The sequence below is a fragment of the Bactrocera neohumeralis genome, chromosome 2 (assembly GCF_024586455.1).
Source record: "Bactrocera neohumeralis isolate Rockhampton chromosome 2, APGP_CSIRO_Bneo_wtdbg2-racon-allhic-juicebox.fasta_v2, whole genome shotgun sequence".
Taxonomy (NCBI): domain Eukaryota; kingdom Metazoa; phylum Arthropoda; class Insecta; order Diptera; family Tephritidae; genus Bactrocera; species Bactrocera neohumeralis.
Window position 1 is genome coordinate 25,915,915 of NC_065919.1, and position 23,926 is coordinate 25,939,840.

The window sequence follows — 23,926 nt, forward strand, 5'->3', positions numbered from 1 at the left end:
CTAAAACTGCACACTTACTAATTTTTATATCCTTGGTAATTACAAAATTATGATTCAATAACTAAAAACACTTGACAACACTATACACATTGTTTACTTCGGCTTCTTTTCATATTTCATTATTTTGCATTCTTTATTGCTTCATCGTGCTGCACAAATCATCTGCATTTCGAAATATTTTGCAATAAAAGCCACAAATTTTCGTTTTATTTAGCCATTTTAACTATGGCGTCTATTGCTAAACCTGGAGTAAATAAAGAAATAATATAATCTGAAATATTCAAACATAAATACTCTGATCTCTTTTCAGTCAAGCGGCTCCAATGCCAGCAGTACAACAGCATCCACGTCGACACCTGCCCCTCCAAGTAACATACAGGAATTCAATATTCGTGTGCCTAAAAATTTGCGAAAGAAGCATCATGTTATGCGTTTTAATGCCACATTGAACGTCGACTTTGCGCAATGGCGGGGCGTTAAAATGGAACGTGAAAATAATATGAAGGAATTTCGTGGTATGGAGGAAGATACTCCAAAATTTGGAGCAGGATCCGAATATAATCGCGATCTTCGCGAAGAAGTACGAAGAAAAAAATTCGGAATAATAGCCAAAAAATATAGACCCGAAGCGCAACCTTGGATTTTAAAAGTCGGTGGCAAAAGTGGTAAAAAATTTAAAGGAATTCGTGAGGGTGGTGTCAGTGAAAATGCAGCATTTTATGTGTTCACTCATGCTCCAGATGGTGCAATAGAAGCATATCCATTGAATGAATGGTATAATTTTCAACCGATACAGCGTTATAAATCTCTATCCGCTGAAGAAGCAGAACAGGAATTTGGACGAAGAAAGAAAGTTATGAATTATTTTTCGCTTATGTTGCGTAAGCGTTTGAAGGGCGACGAGGAAGAAGAACAGGATCCAGAGGAAGTGAAAATTAAAGGAGCAGCCAAGAAACCGAAAGAATTGAAGATCAGTGAAATGGATGAATGGATTGATTCTGATGAAGAGTCTGACTCGGATGAAGATGAAGAGAAGAAGAAGAAAGAAGAAGATAGCGATGAGGACGGTGGCAAGAAAAAGGGGAAAAAAGGTCTGCAGAAGAAGCCAAAGAAAAAACGTGACGTAGATGACGAAGCCTTTGAGGAATCAGATGATGGTGATGAGGAAGGACGAGAAATGGACTATGATACGGAGTCTAGCGAAGAGTACGCTCAATTTTTGTTTAAAAAAAAATTTTAAACGAGTTCGAACTTAATTTTTCGTATTTATAGTGAGCCAGATCCAGAGTCTAAATTGGACAAGGATATGAAATCGGTAGCTGAGGAGGATGCCCTACGCAAATTGCTGACATCGGATGAAGAAGACGAAGAAGAGGAGAAGAAATCGGATGAATCTGATAAGGAAAAGGATAAAACTAAAGAAGATGGAAGTAGCAAAGAAAAAAAGAAAACAAAGAAAGTCTCGAAAGACGAAAAGAAAGGTACATTAAGATAATTATAATTAATAATAAATGTAGACAGTACTAAATACCAAAATGATTATATCGCCAACTAAAATATTATTGTTTTTCAGAATCATCCAGTGATTTTAGTTCAGATAGTAGCGACTCTGAAGATGAAAGTAACAGTAGCAAGAAAAAGGCAAAGGAGACGCCAAATATCAAGAATACAGTTAACAATAATTCACGTTCTGCAACACCAACTGGAACATCGCCTAATAGCGCAACTAAACGGAAAGTCAACAATAGCATGCCTAGTGATCTTACAGCTTCGGAGAACAGCAACAGCCCTGTAAGCACACCTGCGAAGCGTACGAAAACAGATACTACACCCATAGTGCCATCAACATTCGCCGGTGTAGTAAATGCTAACAATAAAGAGTAAGTGCTCTAAAAGGATTTTTCAATTTTGATAAAGTAATATCTTTATTTTATTGTTTATTTTCAGTGATTACGGTATAACTGAAGAAGCTGTTCGTCGTTATTTAATGCGCAAACCCATGACACCGACAGAGCTCTTGACGAAGTTTAAAAATAAAAAGACTGGTGTCTCCAGCGATCGTCTTGTCGAAACAATGACCCAAATCCTAAAGAAGATCAATCCTGTTAAACAAACTATTCAAAACAAGATGTACTTGAGCATCAAGCCAACAAAGTGATTGAAGTATCCAACGATCGTGGTTTGATAAAGCATGCCGTAAAATTGTATAGTTAAGAATGTGCAACATATTAGCTGTTAAACTATTTAGTTGTTTTATGCTGTGTTAATCAGTAAACAATGCTAAATAAAATAGTTTTTTTAAGAAAATTGGAATTTTAACTTAAAACATAGGGTTGGTTGTTCAACATGAAAAAATTATTTTCATGGTAAATATATACGGATTATATAGTAACGAACTCATTCGTTTTTTAATAATACAAAAAGTATTTCAAGTTTGTGTAACATATCTGCATCTTATATATTCATTGTGAATGAGCCATGAAAATCTCGCACAGTCAATCGAATGAGAAGAAGCATAAAGTTATCCACTTTTTCATACGGAACGAAAGATTCTTAAAAAATCTTAGCAATTGTGTTCTAATCGTGGTAAAAAAGGCGATGCTAATAAAAATGCAGCCTGCTCGATATAGAAAAGGTCGCAAGAGTGAAAACTTTAATTTTTCTAAAGTAAATTAAAATTAAAAGATCAAATTCACGTGAATTAGAGAAGGTAGACATATATATATGGCCCATATATATATTTATCGGCTGCGAATGGGCTCACACAACAAGGCTACATCAAAGGAGACATCCACGAAGTAGAGAGTAAAGAGAAAAGTCAAAAACAAAAGCCCAGAAATATAATAATAAGAGAGACGAAAACATATGAGTAGGTGTCTGCGATTGTGCGGTGGATAATCGAATAAAAGCGAAAAAGTTTAAAGTGTTTGTCAAAACGCAAGCAAATCCACAATTAAAAAATAATAATAAAGAAAAGTGAGTGAAGTGAGAACAACGAAATATTTGCTAAAAGCTAAAGAAAACCAAAATAGGCAGGAAGGCGTTTTTGGAATTGAAGGTGGGCAAAAAGTGAACAAAGCAAAAAGCCTTAAAATTTAAAAATGTCATAGAACAAAAGGACAGGTAAAGCAGCTGATAAGGAAATAAAACTGAATCTTTTAGAGATATAGTGGAGGATAAAACATTTGATATTGTTTTTGTAAGTTTTGATATATGTTTAATCTTTGTGCACACACGGTATACAATTATTAAATTAGTGATGAAGTAAATGAAAATAAACAAAAGCAAGCTGTACAAAATGTTACATTCCAAATCGTTTACGTTCATGAATCTTGCATAATATTATTTAGCAACATTATTTTTTAACATGTTTCTACTCTATTTTGTGATTCTTTCTTCGCAAATCGTACAACGCATTAAAAGTGGTCTTAACAAGCACGTACAAAATTTTGCTTTGTGTTTTGGATTAGCTTTCTACCACATAATGAAGTTTGCACAAATGTGTACAATATAAATTTAAAGGATTTTTCATGTTCGAAAAATAATAATTAATATATCTTTTATTTCCTCCGAAAATTGTATGTAATAGTCTCTCTTAGTTTAGAGAACAATCGTTAAAACATATGACCACAATGAGCACCATGTCTGCTAATGGCTGATTTGCTTTGACAATTATGAAATGACCCGTTGGTGCGACGTGCTATTGAACTAGCGTGGAATATTCATGTAATATCAAGTACAAGGGCTTCGCTTGTAATTGTGTAGTTTTAAGTTCAAGTTCTCCCTGGCCCTAAAGTGTTACCCGTTTTTTATACAATAGCGCTGAATACGCTGATTTTTTCAAAATAAAAATGTTTTTGTATCATTTCACAACAAAGCTATGAGCTATTGCTACCACATTCTCACTTAACCCATCGTGCCAACCACCTGTGTGTAATATTGATATAATATTGTGCTGATCTCGTCTGCTCGTCTATATCTTTTGAGTGTTTAAATCTATTATTCGGGTATATGTGTAGTTTGCATTTTTAATTTAGCGTGTTGTTAATGTGACAAACGATTCGGTAAAATACACAGAAAGAAAATCTAAGTTGTTATGCTGTCACCTATTAGAATTCATCGATTTGTATATATGTATGTACATATGTTCATATAAGCGGATCTATTGTCTGTATTGTAGCTATGGGCTCTTTTCATGTGGCTTTTAAGACCAATTAAATGTAAAAATTTGCCAGCCTACGAACATTTGTCGCAAATTTAATTACATAAACAAACAAATAAATATGAGTTTGGTGCCATTGTAAAAATAGTTATCAAAAAAAAAAAAAAAAAAAAAAGTGTACCACCCTATTAATGAATTTTATCTGATAAACAAATCATCAATCAATAAGCACAAATTTCAATTTTGTTTGAATAGTTCGGAAAAAACTATGTTGGATTAAATACATATACACAAATGTATACACATATGTATGTAAATACATATGTACACCTATAGACAAAATGTGTAAACAGTTTTTACTTAATAACTTTGAAATATTTGCAGTTAAAATAATTTTTTTCTTGTTTTATTAAACCTAAATACATATGTCAGAAATCTTTCATTCCGAATATTAAAACTGGCAGTTTTTCCGAAATATGAAATAGCATTGGTCCAAATAATAGGGGTAAAACATTTTTTTCTAAATAAAAAAATTCAAGCTATCCTTTATTCCGTTCACGTGTTTTTATTAATCTGTATATGGTTTTTCATAAGTTTTCCAATTGTATTCGGATGGATTGAATTAGTTTTTGGAAGGTTTCCAATGAGGCATCATCGCAAATTTCCTTTGCTTTTCGCCACAATCGCTCCTTATTTTGCAAAGAAAAGGCTGCCAATCTCCTCTTAAGGTCACTCCACTAGTTCTCAATCGGGTTGGGATCTCGGCCATTACATACAGGTCATATTTGTATCCCTGATACAACTCAGAAACCAAGCTCGATCTATGTTTCGGGTCGTTAGCTTGTTGATAACACCACCTCAGCGGCATGTTTTCTTCAGCATATGGTAGTAGATGTAATGTTTTGCTAAATATGCTCTGTACCCAAAGTCGGTATTGTGTCCTTTATCCAAAATAAAAGACCAACGCCTTGACAGGACCACCATTATGTTTGTGCCTCCATGTTTAATTGTCTTTGTGGTGTAAATCTGTAAATCAAAATATTCGCCTTTTTTATTTGCAGGTCACTGAATTCACTAATCCGGTTTTAATTGATATGCAATATAATTTTATTCATAGGCCCAGTTAAAACCTCCACGCTAAATGAAAATATTCGTTGGTGACATATGTACAAAAATATATGTACATATGTATGTGTTTATAAATTTCTTTGTAATCACGCAACAGATTCTAATTTAATTTTATTTGCATTGCTTGAATGCATTACTCACAGTGATGGCGGTGCCCACATACATATGTACATACATATATACTACATACATAAGTACATTCTTATAAAGCAGAGAAATCAAAACCGTTTTAAGACTTACAAACTCCACTATAATAATTAACTTTTAGATTTGAGTATTTCCAAATGATACCAAATGTAGGCGTTTTGGCTGAAAGCGTTCCAAGGTAGTGCAGTTGTATTCACTGCACAAAAAAAATATATGTATATAAATATGACGATGTGTAATTTGAAAACATGTCCTCGTAGGTCAAAGGACTTTGCATTTAAACTAATGCTTTTCACACTTCTCTTGTCGAAAAACCACTTTAATATCTTAACTTTGCCAAAAATAACTTCAGCGCTTATTTTTTACCGCTTTCATAACCAGCATACTTGGCTGTATCAGCGAATTGTTATCTCTTCAGGTTGCTCTTCATCCCAAATGTGGGAATTTGGTTGTTTACATACCCATTGGACCTGAAATGGTCCTTATCGCTGGAAAAAATTTGGCTTCAAAACGTCGGATCTTCTGAGAACTTTTAAAGAGCCCATAGAGAGAAGTGATGCCGCTTGGGAAGGTCGAGCGGCTTCAGTTATTGCAGAAGCTGTATTTTGTACGCTTTCATTTAGGATCTCGACGTAAAATACGCCAAGTCGTTCCATACGTCAGACCGAGTTGCTGCGAACGGCGCCGAATCGACTCTCCACGGTCTTCGTGTACACTCTCAGCTACGACTGCTATATTTTTTTCACTGCGTGCTGGACGTGGTCTATTCGGTCGAATATTATCCAACAATGAATTGGTCTCAAGATGGGTGATGGTGTTGCGAATAGTACACTCAATAAGCCGATTATGTTGACCATAAGTTGAACGAAGCGCGCAAAACTCACGCGTTATCTGTCAAAAATAGCTATTGAACAAAGTACTTCTACTTGGATTCCCCGTTATTATTCCTAATAATGTATTTATTTATTTTAGAAAAATTGCAAAAGTTTTAGTTTAAATATTAGGTTTGCACTAAATTTATAGATTCCTATTGATGTAGCAGCAGAAAACTTCCCCTAAATAATTTTAAGTTATTCTGCCGTATTTATCAGGATGAAAATCACTTTTTATAATTCCTTCACATTCGGTCAACTTCAGTCGAGAATAATCCTAGAAATTTAGTAGAATTAGTCAAGGGGTTCTAAGTTTTGAAAATTCCTGCAACTATCACAGTGAATTTCACTTAAATCATTATGATGCGATTATGACTAAATACGGGATCGCAACCTAGAGCCACAACTTTTTCTTCACATTCAAACGGATTCATCAAGCACTCTCTAAGGCATTAAAGCCTAGCTCGTTTCTTTAACCTACAGTTATGGGACTATAGTTCACTAGCTCTTTCTCTTCTTCCGTTGTCACTTTGGTAATCTTTTTATATATGTTCTATCATTTTGTAAAAATTACAATAAATAGTGTTCATACTTAATTCTGTTGCTAATTGGATTAATAATTTTCTTTTTTAATTCATTTAAAATTTCGTATTAAATTACTTTTCAGTCAAAGTTATGTTTTTATTATGTCTCACTTTCGCTTGTATTATTATACATATGTGCACCTGTATTTACTATATTATTGGTGTTTACACATTTTAGACACTAGGGCGCAGCTTCTTATTCTTATCTGTTCTGTTCTGGCAGTTTTAAGCCGTCTCCCCATTTCCGAAGGTCAATTGATTTTAGATGGAGCTTCTACAGTTCAGAAATATGCCAGCCATCTATATTTTGTCTGTCGAAACCTCTTTCATAATTTTTGTATACTCTCGTCCGATATTAATTGCCTCTAGTCATTGAGTTCTAGCCGTACATTCAGCTCTAATATCGATTGTAACCAACTTTCAGTTCTGCAATCATAAATTCAACATTAATTGTAACTTTGTGTGAATATGTGTTTAGAACGGCGATTTGGTAGGTACACCATAACACATTTTCATGATTCATTGCGTCGAATAAACAAACCGATTTGTCCACAATAGCAACACAATTTACGATCCTCATTTATGAATTTACGAGTAGTTGAACCGTCATTTTTAGTTTCATGTGAGTATCAACGCTATTTTTTCCTTTCCACTCCAATGTTAGTGCAAAATAAAATAAAATGAATCGAGAAAATCAGTAAATTTTGTTATCAGCTGTGTTTTCTAATACTCTACAGCATATAGCTATATATTACATATGTGTGTATTTATATGATAAATATGTAGTGTGAGATTAAATTTAAGTTCTAAAACTTATTTAGCTTATTGAGACGTCTATCAGGCAATCGCTTGAAACTCAATGTTCGTTGTTTACATAAACCATTTCATACATTAAGACAAAAAGGTTTCCGGAAATAATAATTTAAATTCCTCTGGTAAATGATATTTCAAAAAATATATTTTGCTAAGTTGTTAGGACTGTCCTTAATTACTATGCCAAGCATGAGCGCGATCTGTCAACCATTTTGTTTACAACAGCTGCTTAAGTCGATAGTAATTTTGTATTTGTAATCAAATATCATGTGCGAAATCGATGCGAATGTTGAAAAAGGCGTACTATGGTTCAGTTTTATCAAGAACACAAGCCTGCGAGTGGCCTTGAAAGACGGTCGAGAGATCGTAGAAGACATGTCACGTTCTGGACGACCTTCGACCTCTTCAACTGATGAAAATATTAGAAAGGTCAAAGATATGGTGCTTGAAAATCGGAAGGCAAGTGTTAGAGAGATGGCAAGAAAGCTCGACATCTTCGCGAGTCCGAATATAGTAAATAACCGAATTTTAAGTCAAAAACGCAATGAACATTATCGTTCACCAGATTTGGCTCCGTGTGATTTTTTCTTATTCCTCAAACTGAAAATGCCGCTCCGTGGATATCCGTTTTTAGTCGATCGAAGAGATAAAACAAAATTCGCTGAATGAGCTGAAGACCATCCTAAAAAGTGCTTATGAAAAGTGTTTCGAGGACTGGAAAAATCGTTGACATAAGCGTACTACGTCTGGTGGGGATTACTTTGAAGACTTTTGCGTTTTATTTAGAATTTCCGGGTAATTTTTTGTCACAATGTATGTATTTGTGTATTTATGACAAGCCCTTTGTGGGGGTTACGTAAAGGTCTGGAAGATAATTTAAGGAATTTGGCGTTGTTGTATTGAGTAGTAGAAAGCCTCTTAAAAATAGAGAACACGAACTATATGTCGTTTTGACATATGAAATGAAGGGGACATTATGAAGGGTGCTGAATGTCATTAGCCATGTGACGAGTTATCAATGAGGGACAGTGCACCATTCCTCGAGTTAAAGTAGTGGTCTTGAAATATTAAGCCAAGCGTTTAAAAATACTGGCGGAACTCTTAAAATTCGAACTTTCCTCACTTGCGTGAACTTCTACACTTGGCTCCGTCCTCCATATTGTAGTAATGGTTTGGAGAAGAATCCTTGCCAAATTTTGTCAAGATATTTAATCAGATATAAACGTTTTCCATACAACTTGATTTCGATCGCTCAGTTTGTATAGCAGCTACCTATAGTATCACGCTGATCATTTATATGTACATTTCTGGGTGTTAAAAACTTCTTGACAAACTTATCAATAAGACCGCTACAAAAGTTTAAATAAAATAAAAACGGTTTAGGATATCAATGAAATTCTTTATTCCTGTGAAAGTACATTCGATGCTTTTATGTAAAGAACTCGGTTCTTTTCGGCATGGCCACCACGGCACGTTTGTAGAAGCCAAGATGCTGAACCCAATTTTCGACTGTTTTCAAGCATAAATCGGCCGAAACCGCTGCAATTTCACGTTCAATATTCGTACGAAGTTAATCAATCAATCGTTGGCTTGTTGGCGTAGACCATTTGACGTAGAACCACAGTTCAATATTAACGGCGTGTGACTTATGGCGCCGTCCTGTTGGAACCACATACTGTTCATCCAATCAATTGCTATTCGGTTATCATTGAGCAGTAGCGATTCCTATTCACACTAACGTGCAGCCTAATGATGCCTCCGGCCCCCGGTGTCTCATGGAGTAAGTGTGGATTGCTGCCTGACCCAAAACGCATATTTTGGTTATTGAAATGAGTCTCATCGCCGAAGATGATTTTTCGATGAAAATCCGGATCATTTTCAAGTTGTTCTGGTGGTCAAGCGGCTTCATTTCTTGCGTCAATTTGATCTTGTAAAGAGGTAGGCCAAGATCTTTTCGCAAAATTCGTCACAACGACGTCACAGAGATGCCCAACGATTGAGAACGACGTGTAAGAGACTGATTTGGATCTTCCTCAATTGATGCGCTAGCGGCAGCAATATTCTTGACACTACGGGCACTTCGTTGTCTCACCGGCACGGGGACATTTTGTACTGTGCCACTATACGCTCAATTGTTGATCTGACTGGACGATTATGACGACCATAAATTGGACGTAGCCCTCTTAAAGTTGAGGCCACTGACTTCGAATTTTGGTATTAAATATTAATAATTTCGACACGTTGTTGGATCGTATATCTTTCCATGATGAAATGGCAAATCCTATTGAAGAGATATGTCCAAAGAGCGGGAAAGAATATGGCACCGTTTGCAGCACCTATTGGTATACTTTTGTAGCGGCCCTATTGAAAACCCCGGTATAACTTGCTCTAGGTATAAAAAACTTGGTAATTTTGTCAAAAGCGGTTATATTATACTTGTTTAATAATGTACTTATCTGCGTACTCTCTGCGTACTCTCTTATACAGAGTTCCACTCACTGTCTTTCTTTATATATATACTCCTTGACAAAAGTGCAGATCCCAAAGCTGGCGAGCCGAAAAAGAATCAAAATCGTAATGTAATCGAAAATCGACGTCATCGGATCAGATGAAAGATATTTCATATGAGTAAGTTTGGAGGGATATTGTACGGTGGACTTACTTTTGATATGACGGAGTTCACCTTACAAGTGGCATTCTGGTGGCATCAACATTTTGTTCGAGTTTTTATAAGCCGTTGAGAGAAAATATCGAATGCGTTGATAAGTATAATAAAGTAGTCCACTCATAAATTCTCTAGAGGGCATGGTCTTTCATTACATTAAAATCAATTATAATTGCTTAAGGGCTACCCCCGCCACGATGTCAAAATCGTGCTTGGCGACTTTAACGCCAGGGTGGGCAAAATGGTATCTTTGACGCAACAGTTGGTAAATTCAGCCTCCACTAGGAAACATTCCCAAATGGGTTGAGGCTGATCGACTTCGCCGGGGCCTGAAATATGGTTATCTGTAGTATTAGATTCCGGCACAAGAAAATACATCAAGCTACCTGGTTGTCTCCGGATCGAAAAGCCACCAACCAGATCGATCATGTTGTGATAGACGGAAGACACGTCTCCAGTGTTCTAGAAATAAGCTCCGTCAGGATCGGGAAGGACCTCTCCGAGCCGTTCGATACCAAACGAGGTTTCAGACAAGGCGACTATCTTTCGTGTGACTTCTTCAACCTTCTGGAGAAAATAATTTGAGCTGCAGAACTAAACCGAGAAGGTACAATTTTTTATAACAATGTACAGCTGCTGGCGTATGCTGATGATATTGACATCATTGGCCTTGACAACAGCGTCGTTAGTTCTGCTTTCTGCAGAATGTATACGGCAGCGAAGCAAATGGGTCTGGTGGTGAACGAGGGCAAGATGAAATATCTCCTGTCATCAAACAAACAGTCGTGACTATGCACCCACGTGACTGTTGACAGTCATAACTTCGAAGTTGTAGATAATGTCGTCTATTTAGGAACCAGCATCAACACCAGCAACAACGTCAGCCTTGAAATCCAACGCAGGATATCTCTTGCCAACAGGTGCTACTTCGGACTAAGTAGGCAATTGAGAAGTAAAGTCCTCTCTCGACGAACAAAAACAAAACTCTATAAGTCACTTATTATTCCCATCCTGCTATATGGTGCAGAGGCTTCGACGATGCCAACAACTGATGAGTGGACGTTGCAAGTTTTCGAGAGAAAAGTTCTGCGAAATATTTATGGTCCTTTGCGCATTAGCAACGGCATTAATATATCGCATTCGATGGAACGATGAGCTGTATGAGATATACGACGACATTCAAATAGTTCAGTGAATTAAAAGACAGCGGCTACGCTGGCTGGCTTATGTCGTCCAATTGGACGAAAACACTCCAGCTCTGAAAGTATTCGACACAGTAGCCGCCGGGGGAAGCAGAGGAAGAGGAAGACCTCCACTCCTTTGGAAAGACCAGGTGTAGAAGGACCTGGCTTCGTTTGGAATATCCAATTGGCGCCACGTAGCGAAAAGAACGCGCGCTGTTGTTAACTCGGCTATAACCGCGCAAGCTGTTTCCACGCCAGTAAAGAAGAAGAAGATTTGCTTGAATTTAGAAATATTCAAAACTAAAAAAAATTGACAAATAATTTTTTACTTTTAACACAAATGAAAAATGTTAATTATTTTAAGAAATCAATCAGAAACACAAACTATTTTTTATGATTGTCTAATATTTTATAAAATAAAAAAACAATATTTTTATAACAATCTTCATTTTTAATAATGTAGTTAAAATAAAAAGTTCTCGAAAATATAAACAAATAACAATGTTGCAATGCAGCACTGGTGGTAGTAAATATGCAAATAAATAGAAATTCTCATAATAAAAACATAAATATGTATGCATAAAATCTAAAAAGTCATAGTAATTTTTGAATTTTGTCAACTCAGCAAAAAGCTGATTGGATCGTTGCCTTCGGTCGTTCAATGATTGCATTTGTAATCACTTAAGCTCTAGATAGATAACAAATTACATGAAAAATAATGCAATTTATAGAGGGTGCTTCTGTAGAGCGTTTAGCATTAGTTTGTTGTACACATGTGCATAACCGGAGTATCACAATATTCAAAGATACACCGTAGCTTCTCATGAGTGCACTAATATTCGATTGCTTATGCCACCTTTTTGAACCAGAGGAACCAGAGGGATGACTGCAATGTTTTATGGCCAGGAACCTGTTGACAACCTTCTACCTATTATAATAGTAATAATGGGTTTTAATATAATATGCACATGTAAAATATCAAATTTTGTCCCAAACCTTACTTAGTCTGATAACTCCAATGTAACAATGTATGTACATATATTTGATTGTGAATATGTGATAAGGCACATGATTTTCAAGAGGGTCATTGTCATCAAAGTGTTATTTGTGGACACATATAAAGGAATTCCATATCAGTAATAATTAATAACAATGTATGTAATTTAATATAAAAATATTAATAAAAGTACAAACGCGACATTGAAACCTGTATTCATACTGAAAATATATATTCTTCTTGGTTATTTGTAAGTAAAATGCTTAAAACTGACCGAATGTCTGAAGTCATTATAACTAAATGCAAGAAAGGTCTCTAATATACACTCTTCAAATATTTTTATGAACTATTGGCTGTTACGATTTTGACGGGCTAGCAAAAAAACTGCATTTTCAAGTATTTGAATACAAATCTTTGTTGTCGCCTTAAAAATGAGCTGCTGAGCCAATAAAAGCCTCGGTTGGTATGGTCTTCAGTGCCGTCAACAAATTTTGATTGTGCAGTTCGGCTCATTTTTGAAACACCATTCGCTTGACTGTTGCACAGTTTCGATGTCATATACAAAAGATAATAATAACAATACAAATAAACCCACGTTTCGTCACCAGTAATGCTGCATTTGATGAATGTAGTGCTTTTAGCTACGATGCCAAGCATCTCTTTTGGGACCTCGACGTCCTTTTTGCAAAACACTCAGTTTGAGTCTAGCACACCCTTCGTAGGCAAAATATTAACACAAATGTGTTGAGTCCATCGATAAGAGTTGTTTGGATCCTCTGCTATCACTATGATGCCATAGCGATTTTAAAACAATGTTAATAAAAAGGAAAACTGCATTATATATTTTCAGTGCATTCCGCTTACTACCTACCATAGTAGGAAAAGTACCGTTAGACTTTTTTTGTAGAATTGTTAGAGATAACATAGAGCTTTAAAATAACATCATTCGTTTTTGGAATGTGAGCACTGTTGTTTCAGTATTTCGCAGAAATATAATGTCTTTATAGCAATGAAACAAACTGTATATTCGGGTACCCGATATATGTAGATATTTTTTGGTCATAGACTGGCATACTTCAAGGGCAGTATTCGGACAAACCTTTAGCTCAATACATTCATTGGTGCTTAATTTGATTACTGGAAAATGAAAGAATCATATATTATATGATAAACAGGCGTGATTTGGCCCCTTTTTGGCACCGTAATATAGAATGTGAGATGGTTCCGAGATATGGCTTTTCGCTTAAATGTTGGCGATGCAACGCCCACAGTCAAATTTTGCCAGCGGCTCTTATAGAGTCCTCTCTTATGATCTCGGGTTTAAAATTTATGACGAATTTATTTATTGATTTATCGCGCTTTTGGATGGATTGGCTTTCATGCATTCTTACAATGTTGGTAAGGGTGCTTAAACCTTTTAGATGGTGTGACTACGCCCTTTTTAAAATTTTTTGCCCAACTGCGATACCAAATCACTGTTATTTGCCTTAATTAGTGTTTAGTTATGGCACTTTACAGGTTATCGTTTAATGGTGTTTTTTTGGCGTGGCTGTGGTCCGATTACGACCATCTACAAACTATTCCTTATGTTTTTTGCCAAGGAACACGTGTACCAAGTTTCATTACGATATCTCAATTAGAAGGGCGGAATCTCTTCATCCTGCTCATACATAAGTATATATGTACATTATCCTATATCTTAACTACATAGATATATTTAGATGATACAAACAACCGTTAGGTGAATATAAATATACTCTGTAACAACTATTCCAAGCACGCCATCACAATATCTTAAAGCAGAAAGGAGTTTTTTGCGAAAAAACTAAGAACATCCTGCTGCTAGATCGGTCAGGGTTATTTGTTTGGAAAAAAATAAGAAATAATATACATAAAAATTTTTTTTTATAATTGTTTTTTTTTTTTTTTCAAAATTTATAAAACATCTACATATTGATATCAGAAAAGTTGATTTATTTTTTTCATTTCATAGAAAAATTAAGTTCCTTTTTTCATTTTATCAAGAGTAAACTCGTAATTCATTAAGCGGATTTAATTTCTAAAATTCCAGAATTCCACCCTGTGGTTATCTTATTTGGTACTTCCCATTCACTTAGCGCTGTAAACGCTAGAGATGTGCCCGATAGATAAGGGCTGTTGAGGGCATCCACTCGTTTGAAATTATAGTTAGCAAAAATATATTTGACGTTGATCAATTCTTCAAGTCTTCAGGACTTTTTAATCATTTGTTCAGGCTGAAAGCATTCTCCGTTAATAATAATAGGAATAATGTTAATGAAAATATTACTAAAATAATGATAGCAATTTGTATTTGTTGTTGTAACTAACATTTTTGTCTTATTACTCAGCTTCATCGCGACATACAGATCGATTCGCATTACCAATGAGACATGCAAATCGTTTTGAGGGACAGCAGCGACAACAACATCAACGCTTTCTGAAACGAATATACGATCCACTTTAAGTGCAAAACCTAAAGTTTGGAAATAAAACCAAATCAACAAAGAAAAATATCGTGTGAAGTCTGGTTGACGGTTTCACTGCATTCTATGAAATTACCAGGAAAATAGAAAACTAACAGACAATCACAATCAGAATAAACGAAAGTAAATACGAAACACCGTAAACCGAGTGCAGTCAACGATGGAGCTCCGAACGCGTTCAAAGTGGATGCTTTTGGAATTGTTCGCATTTTGCGGACTCTCGCTGTTTACCCAGGAGGCGGCGGCACATGTGCTAGTCTATCGCAGAATAAATAGTTTGGTAAATACCATAATATTTAATTTAAATGCACGTTCGCTTATTAAATGTTAAAATTTCTTTAATATTTGTGTGTGTTCATTTTCTCATTTTTTGTTTAGTTTCTTTTTGTTTGCATGGTTTCTAATATGCTTGTATTAATATTTTTCAGTTTTTCTCTTTTTCGCAGCTAATCGAACAGTATAACGATCTGCCAGCGCAATTTGGTCCGAGTCTACCGGCGAATGGCATAAAAGTCTTCGCCATACCAGCAGCTAAAGATGAATATGCTTGCGGCCCAGTGTCCGTGCCACCACGCAAAGAATATCCCAATAATGCAAAATTCGTCATAATAATCGAGAGGTAACAAAATGAATTGCATTAATTCAAAGAAAATCATAAATCATACGACTTATTAAATTTGCAGAGGAGGCGGCATAAACTGTACTTTTGAAAAGAAAGTGCGCAATGCGCAGGCGGCTGGTTTCGATGCCGCCATCGTATTCAATAATGATGGCGATGATTTGGGTGAGTTGCATTCATTAACGCTTTGTTAATTGGCATAATCTCCAAGCAAACCTTATGTTTTTAATATTTACGCATTTATTTGCAGAGCAAATGTCAGCGAAAAATTCGAGCGGCATCTATATACCGGCAGTGTTTGTTGGCCACACAACCGGCATAAATTTGATGACGTTCTATACGCCAGAAGTGATATTGGTGATAAACGATGAGCTGCCATTCAACATCAATACGCAATTGATTTTACCATTTTCGATTTTAATTGGGCTTTGTTTCCTCATAATGGTAATCCACGATGTACCTCACTTAAATTTTTTTTTCAGTTGATATACCGTCGTTGTCAGAATATTTTATTAGAATTATAATTTTCTATAATTTTTATAAGAAAGTTGTATATCAGATCAAGTAGAGCATCTATAATCGTTAACAATAATGTCTGAAAGTTGTAGTGTATTTTTGAAAAAAAAGGTTAAGGAGTTAGGGGTAGTCAGAGGCACGAAAAATTAGAATTTTCTGTACTTTTTTGCTATTAAATCGTGTTATTTTACAAAAGTAGTAATTTGGCATTATTATAGAATGTGTTGACTTGAAGTCACAAAAATTAAAAAAAAATTAATTTCCAAAGTTATAGTTGTTTGTGTTGACCCAGTTCCAAAAAAAAAGGTACTTGCGGTGACAACCATAAGTCCTTGGAGATTCATCTAAAATCAATCGTACAAAAAAATTAGTTTTATAAATAGATAATCCTGGGCCTGATTTTTTTCAAAAATTAAGAAAATGGCGAGCTCAGGAAATTTTTGTCTAAATTTTTGGGAAAAAATCAACAGTTAATTGGTCTGAAAAAATCGAAATTTTTGAAAAAAAATCCTTCGATCAGGTCAGATTTTATTATGTATTCTAAAAGCTGTATAAATTTCATTAAAATCTACTGAACGGTTTTCGAGTTACAGTTGTCACCAGTTCAAAAAATATAGTTTTGAGAAAAACGCGTTTAAAGTTTCACACTAGCGCTTTGAAGTGCCCGAGCTCTCTTTGTTATTTGTCGAATAACTCAAAAACTAATTATCGGATCAACGTGAAATTTTCAGAGAATATTTTTAAGATATTACACTTAACGACAAATGCAAAAAGAAAAAATTAATTTTTTGAAAATTCAGACTACCCCAACCCCTTAATTTAATTTATTGGTTAAGAATATTTTTAAATTTTTTTGTTTTTTTTTTATTTTTTTTTATTTTTTTTTTATTTTTTTTATCCTTTTTATTATTTTTTGTAATGAAGGTTTATTATATTTATTAATATTTCTAATTTATAAAATTTTAATTTAGAAAACTGTTAAAATTATATTTTTGGTTCGCTTAATGTATACTTGTTTGTATTTGTAGGATATTTTACTTAATTCATAGAATTCATTTAAAGTGCGATTTCATTTTAATAAAATTGTAAATTTCTCAGAAATTGTTCAAAGGGTGCTTGATAATTAGTTAATTTTTTCTAAAACATAAAAATTTGTGTTAAATATTTAAATTTTACTGAAATTAAATTAAAATATAAAAAATAATTTAATCAGTGTAAAAATATTAAGTCCCTATTTGTATTATGTTATAAAAGAATAAAAATATAATTTTTTTTATAAACTACAGTCACTGAACATAAAACTGATTTCAGCTAAAATTCGCAATTAATTCCATCAAATATTTAACTTTTCGAAAGCAAAACAAAACAAACAAAAGATAATCATAATAATAATCTTCTGCTCGTCCCCACAGATCTTCTACATGATTTACAAGTGTGTGCGTGAAGAACGTCGCTTGCGCCGGCATCGCCTACCAAAGAATATGCTTAAGAAACTGCCGATATTGAAGTACACAAAAAATTGTGATCTCTCACAGGACACTTGCGTCATCTGTCTGGATGAATTTGCCGAGGGCGACAAATTGCGTGTGTTGCCATGCAAGCATCGTAAGTGCAGTCTTCCAAGCTCCGATTGGTACTCCATATAGAAAACAAAAACCCTACTTTTAATTTCATATGCTTACAGCTTATCATAGTCACTGCATTGATCCTTGGCTAACGGAAAATCGTCGCGTTTGCCCCATTTGTAAACGGAAGGTTTTTACGAAACGCCAGCCGCGCGCAAGCAGGACGAATCGACAATCTTCATTGGATAGTGTAACTGATACAGACGACGACACAACACCTCTGCTGCCCGCCACACAACCGGCGCGGGTCGGCGGTAGCAGGCAGACTAGTGGCAATGCGACAAGCAGCAATAGTGCAGCTAGTAGTGCACGCAGCGCTGGATCAGCTGGTGGTCGACGTAATGGTCGTAACACTACAACTACACGGCATGGCACCTTTAGACGTGCACCAACGAACGATAGCCACTATGTCACCGATGTCACTTCCGATGAAGAGAATGGTAAGTGACCGATTCCAAAAAGCTTTGCTCATATTTTTATTAGGGGTATTTGATTTTTTTGTTTGCTAATTCTGCCTTACCTTAAAATATTTTACTTAAAATCGTCACATTTTATATTTTTATTTAATTTTTTTCAAGTAATTTTTCCTATTTAGTTCAATTAAAGCATTCTGAACTTATTTTTGCTTAGTTTAATAAAGTAGGCTGAAATGAACTAAATTAATAACATTTTAGCTAAAAAAATGGATGTGAAATTTGGCACAACCAGTTATTTTGATGTTTAGCTGGTATACGATTTTTAAAGACTCGATTTTTTGCTTAATGTGCGCTATAGGATCCTAAAAACATTATTCAGTGGAAGAAACATCGTCCAAGCCTCTGCACCATATAGCAGGACGGAAATTATGAGTGACTTATAGAGTTTGGTCTTTAGTTGTCGAGGATTTTACTTCTCAATTGCCTACTCAGTCCGAAGTAGCACCTGTTGGCAAGAGTTATCCTGCGTTGGATTTCTAGGCTGACATTGTTGGTGGTGTTAATACTGGTTCTTAAATAGACGAAATTATCTGCAACTTCAAAGTTATGACTGTCAACAGTGACGTGAGAGCCAAGCCGCGAGTGCGATGACAGGAGATATTTCGTCTTGCCCTCGTTCACTGCCAGACCCATTTTCTGTGCTTCCTTGTCCAGCCTGGAGAAAGCAGAACTAACGGCGCGGGTTTTGAGGCCGATGATATCAATATCATCGGCATACGCTAGCAGCTGTATACTCTCATAGAAGATGGTACCTTCTCCATTTAGTTCTGCAGCTCGAACTATTTTTTCCAGAAGCAGGTTGAAGAAGTCGCACGATAGGGAGTCGTCTTGTCTGAAGCTTTATTTGGTATCGTACGGCTCGGAGAGGTCCTTCCCGATCCTGACGAAGCTTTTCGTTTTGCTCAACGTCAGTTTACACAGCCGTATTAGTTTTGCGGGGATACCAAATTCAGACATCGCGGCATAAAGGCAGCTCCTTTTCGTGCTGTCGAAAGCAGCTTTGAAATCGACGAAGAGGTGGTGTGTGTCGATTCTCCTTTCACGGGTCTTTTCCAAGATTTGGCGCATGGTGAATATCTGGTCGGTTGTTGATTTGCCAGGTCTAAAGCCACACTGATAAGGTCCAATCAGTTTGTTGACGGTGGGCTTTAATCTTTCACACAATGCGCTCGATAGAACCTTATATGCGATGTTGAGGAGGCTAATCCCACGGTAGTTGGCGCAGATTGTGGGGTCTCCTTTTTTATGGATTGGGCATAGCACACTTAAATTCCAATCGTTGGGCATGCTTTCGTCCGACCATATTTTACAAAGAAGCTGATGCATGCTCCTTATCAGTTCTTCGCCGCCGTGTTTGAATAGAACGGCCGGTAATCCATCGGCCCCCGCCGCTTTGTTGTTCTACAGACGGGTAATCCCACACCAAACTTGCGCTCCTTTATATGGCCACTGTAGTAAATGCTACTAAGACCTACTCGTCTTAGTCCTTGTTCCGTCCCACGCACTTCTTTTTTTTAATAAAATAACAATTATTTTTTTGTAGATAATTAACATATATATTCTGCAAGGTCGTAGTACTTTTTTTGTTCTATAACCAATAGTATTCGCATTGCCTGCTATGTAAAAAAATTTTTGGTATTTTTTTTACACTTTGTGTATATCCCAATTTTTCAATCTGTTAAGTAGTTCGGGAGCATATTTAATTAAAAAAAAAAAACAAAGAATCAAATCGTTATTTTTTATAATATTAGTAAAGATATGTAGTTGCTCAGAACAAATTTTTTATAAAAATATTAGTTTAGTAGAAAAATGTTTAAAGATTTTTTTTTATAAGAAAAAACCGTAATTACTCAACTAATATAATGAAATATTAATTTTGTGGAAAATTCTTTACACATAAAACTCCCTCGTATAAAGAAAATTATATATGTTATGAAATATTCTTTTTTAAGTATCTTATATATATTTTTTTTTATAAAATCACAAAAAAATATCCTGTTTTTATTTCGTTTAATATACTAATTTAATAAATATGAATTGAATTCCAGTAATAGTTTATAATGCATTTTCAATTTTTTCTTCTTCTTTTACCATATTCAGTACTATCGTCACAAAACTCCCCCGCCCGTAGTGTACGTCGTGTAAATCCTTTCGACCGTAGACCGAATATTCCACCGCACGTTGTCGAGCAATTGACCACAACTAGACGCTCTTTCTGGCGGCTACCACTATTCAGGTGTGTATGAGCGCATTACATCTTTTGATTAATTATATTTCAACAAATACTGAAACCATTTATTTTTCAGCTTCTTCCGCCGACCACAGTCTATAAGCGTTGCAGCACCTCCCTTCCTCGAGGAAGTTGTCCCTCAGCCACTTATGAATGTTGCCATAGCTATAGATGCTGCAACAGCACCAACAACAACACGTGCTAATGCAGCCAGTAGTGCACCACTAGTTAACACAGCCCCCCTAGCAGTGGCCCATTCTTCGAACAACATTCTCAATCCGAATTTAGCTGGTTCCTTTAAAGAATGCGATGATGACGACGACGACGATGATGAGTTACCGCAGCAGTCGATTTATGAGCCAGTCACAGTTATAACACGTAATGAAAATAATAATACGAACAGCAGCGAAACAGCTGCACCAAGACGACAGCAACAACAACAGCAGCAGCAGCAAACACAGGCAACAGCACCAGCCACACGCACGCAACGCATATGAGTGTGAACTCCACAGATGTGGCCGTCACAAACAACAAGAGCTAGCACCAAATCAGACATAGCCTTCGAAGTGTGGTGGAGTGAGAATAGCAACGTTTATATTTTAAATAAAATGATCTGTAGAAATAAGTGAGTTGAATGCATATACAGCTGTGGTCATTACTATGTGTGTGTGTGCGTGCGTGCAAAAGAAGCGACCACGAGCGTGGGAGCGCGTCACAGCGTCAGGTGCTAATGCTGCTTGCTAGCCCACAGCAGATGTTAAAGCTTATTGATGGAATTACAAGAAATTGTGCGACTCTGAGTGTGTGGAAACAACTGTAAATTTGATAGTTTTATTAATTTTTAATTATTTGACTAGAATTTTACAAAATGTGTATACATAAAATGTGATTTAATATTGGCATCGGTAATTTGTGTGCATGCTTGCAGACACACATACATACAAACAATACTTAGTTATAGGAAAATACGAATGTAACTTTTATCATCTTACCGCTATGTAAGTACATGTAAACATAGAAGAAAATGCAAAATACGTACTGCAATAACCTTGATAAAAAAGAAAACAAATGTTTAACAAAAAAATAAAATTAATGGAAAATAAACGGTTGCAAGTAAAACTTAAATGTGTAAGCAGTAACTATTATAATATCACCACAGCAACCAAATTGTCTACATACGTCTATCTAATAATATATAATTATATAAGGAACTGTATACAAACATATATACATATATATTTTTACAATTATAATCTATTTTTAGTTAATTAAAACAAAGACATTTGTATTCTTTCATTTTTACCATTTCGTTGCGTCGAAAGTTAAGCTTTTATGCAGTTTTATAAATAACATGAGATTTTGATTATTGCCTACATTTTATGCCACAAATATTGACAACTACTATACTTTGGTCGAACTATTAGCGCATTTTTGAACAAAAAGTTCAAGCTATAAGCTTCCGAAAGCATTTTAAATAGCAAATACAACCAATTTCTACAATTTCTTCTGGCGTACAAAAATTACGTTTGGCTCTAACTCAATTTTTTCAATATTAGCAAATTTACACACGCGTCTGCAGAACAAATTTGTACCAATCTATTATTTACATACATCTGTATAAGAAGTTTTATATTTCTTGCATCGTACAGCTTTTATTGGGTTGTTTTAATTTTGTATTTCCGTTTGTTTAGTATTTTTTTTTAATAAATGTTCATCACCTTCAACTCACATAATATACATGATGTTTGTGATTTAACGTATGCAATAGATTTAACTTAAGGTTACCAACTATAGCATTGTAATAATATGAAATTATTAAGGAAAAATATTATCAAACTTTTAGCGTGACCTAAGAGATCACGTCAATTGTGAAATGTAAATATAAAATGTTCCAACAACAAAATACATGAATTAATGACTAATATGGTATTCCAAATAAACCCCTGACTTTTTATTACCCCTAGTTTATAGGAAAAATTGGAAAATCTAAATTAACTGCCTAAAATTTTAAATCAAAAAATTTTCCAAACGAGGATACGTTTTATGCAAAAAATCTGAAATGTCATAAATAAAAATCGTCTATCTGAAAAATCGATTGTATGGATCCGATCTTGTCGGTAAAAAAATTGTTGTACCAACTTTCCAAGTTAAAAACAAGTCGAATGAAAGATTATGTGCTTTTATAAGCTTTGATATATGAAACAGATGGAGGCTCGTGATTGCCCTGCCGTTAAAATAAGAAAAAAAAAAACATTTTAACCATGGCTTTTAACTTTTGTACATTTTTTATTAATATTCAATATGATCAATGATCTTGAATCCAAAGAAACTGCGAAAATTTTTTTACGATTCTTATAAAAAAAGGTGGTGGGCCCGCAGAAAAGAGTAACTTTTCGTGTCATATTTCAATAAATATGTACTAGGTGAAGCAAAACCTAAAATATATTTTTTTTTAATATGAAACCACTTTTGTTTGTATACGTCGAGAGAAACGAAGGTTAGAATAGGTTTGGTTGCACGAGCTGATTGTCCAGCCATACATAGATCTTCTTGTCATTTTAATGCCAGAGAGAGGTTCAGTTTCATTCACTTAATAAAATTAATTTAAGGTTACCAACTATAGCATTGTAATAACACGAAATTACTAAGTAAAAATCCTAACAAAATTTAATGCTGAAGCATTCATCATAGTGGACCTAAATGCTTTTAATACTTTATCTAGTCCCTAAAATTGCGAAACTTCTAGTTAACTAAGGTGAGTTTCAGCCGGACAAACAGCGGAGGATGGGTTCCAGAGTCGTTCTTGCTACTTATATCGTTACTAATGCCCATTCGATTCCATGTAATGGCAGTAAGTTGTAACATGTCACTAGGCCAACAACCCTCCTGCAGCATTTTCGAGACCGGGTGAGTAAAAAGCATGCTCGTTTTCTTTCGGGGCCCTTGCACATGATCTTGGCGTTCATGGCATTCTACCTAAGCCTGATCCATCTCGCAGCCCTTTCGAAAATTTCATTATGAATTGTTTTTAGCGACTTGCGTATTTCCGGATGTCACTTTTAGCAATGTCATTAGCTATTTCATTTCCTAGAAAGCCCTTGCGGCTTAGAATCCAGTATGTGCCGATTTTCGGCAGCCACTACTGCCTCCCTGCTTCTAAGGACATTCTCTGACGCTATAAGAATGGTGAAAGTCCCTCCTGGAAGATATTGCAGTATTCCGTAAGCTTTAAGCGTCGCCTGAGTTTTAGCTCTGCACAACAGATGCAGACGCCCGACTGTGTAGATGTTGGCAGTTTTGCTGGGTCGCGTCATTTACCATCTTTAGTTTTAATACACTCGAAAGTTCTAATGGAAAATTCCTCTTGCGCCGTCACTGCAATGTCGATTGATGGTTGAGTAAGC

At 35.3% G+C, this 23,926-nt stretch overlaps 2 protein-coding genes and 1 long non-coding RNA gene across 6 annotated transcripts; 2 read left to right on the forward strand and 1 right to left on the reverse strand.

Annotated features, from left to right (window-relative positions):
* Positions 1 to 122: 122 nt before the first annotated feature.
* LOC126751121 (general transcription factor IIF subunit 1) lies at positions 123 to 2,307 on the forward strand. The gene is made up of 5 exons (XM_050461114.1): positions 123 to 249; positions 311 to 1,206; positions 1,273 to 1,481; positions 1,574 to 1,880; positions 1,948 to 2,307. The coding sequence occupies exons 1-5, from the start codon at positions 226 to 228 to the stop codon at positions 2,156 to 2,158; spliced, it is 1,647 nt and encodes a 548-aa protein (XP_050317071.1). The 5' UTR covers positions 123 to 225; the 3' UTR covers positions 2,159 to 2,307.
* A 202-nt stretch (positions 2,308 to 2,509) lies between these two features.
* Positions 2,510 to 22,462, forward strand: LOC126751120 (E3 ubiquitin-protein ligase Godzilla). 4 transcript variants are annotated; one of them, XM_050461112.1, is made up of 9 exons: positions 2,510 to 3,199; positions 14,922 to 15,336; positions 15,485 to 15,675; positions 15,740 to 15,840; positions 15,926 to 16,119; positions 17,604 to 17,796; positions 17,876 to 18,256; positions 20,393 to 20,528; positions 20,599 to 22,462. In XM_050461112.1, the coding sequence occupies exons 2-9, from the start codon at positions 15,217 to 15,219 to the stop codon at positions 21,017 to 21,019; spliced, it is 1,737 nt and encodes a 578-aa protein (XP_050317069.1). In that variant the 5' UTR covers positions 2,510 to 3,199; positions 14,922 to 15,216; the 3' UTR covers positions 21,020 to 22,462. The 4 variants fall into 4 exon arrangements, with proteins under 4 accessions (XP_050317069.1, XP_050317068.1, XP_050317067.1 ...); XM_050461111.1 differs by having other exon boundaries at positions 2,510 to 3,123; XM_050461110.1 differs by having other exon boundaries at positions 2,510 to 3,058.
* On the reverse strand, positions 10,218 to 11,373 carry LOC126751133 (uncharacterized). The gene is made up of 2 exons (XR_007665851.1): positions 10,369 to 11,373; positions 10,218 to 10,253 (listed from the first exon to the last, which is right to left on the reverse strand). It is a non-coding gene; the product is annotated as an uncharacterized LOC126751133 (long non-coding RNA).
* Positions 22,463 to 23,926: the final 1,464 nt, after the last annotated feature.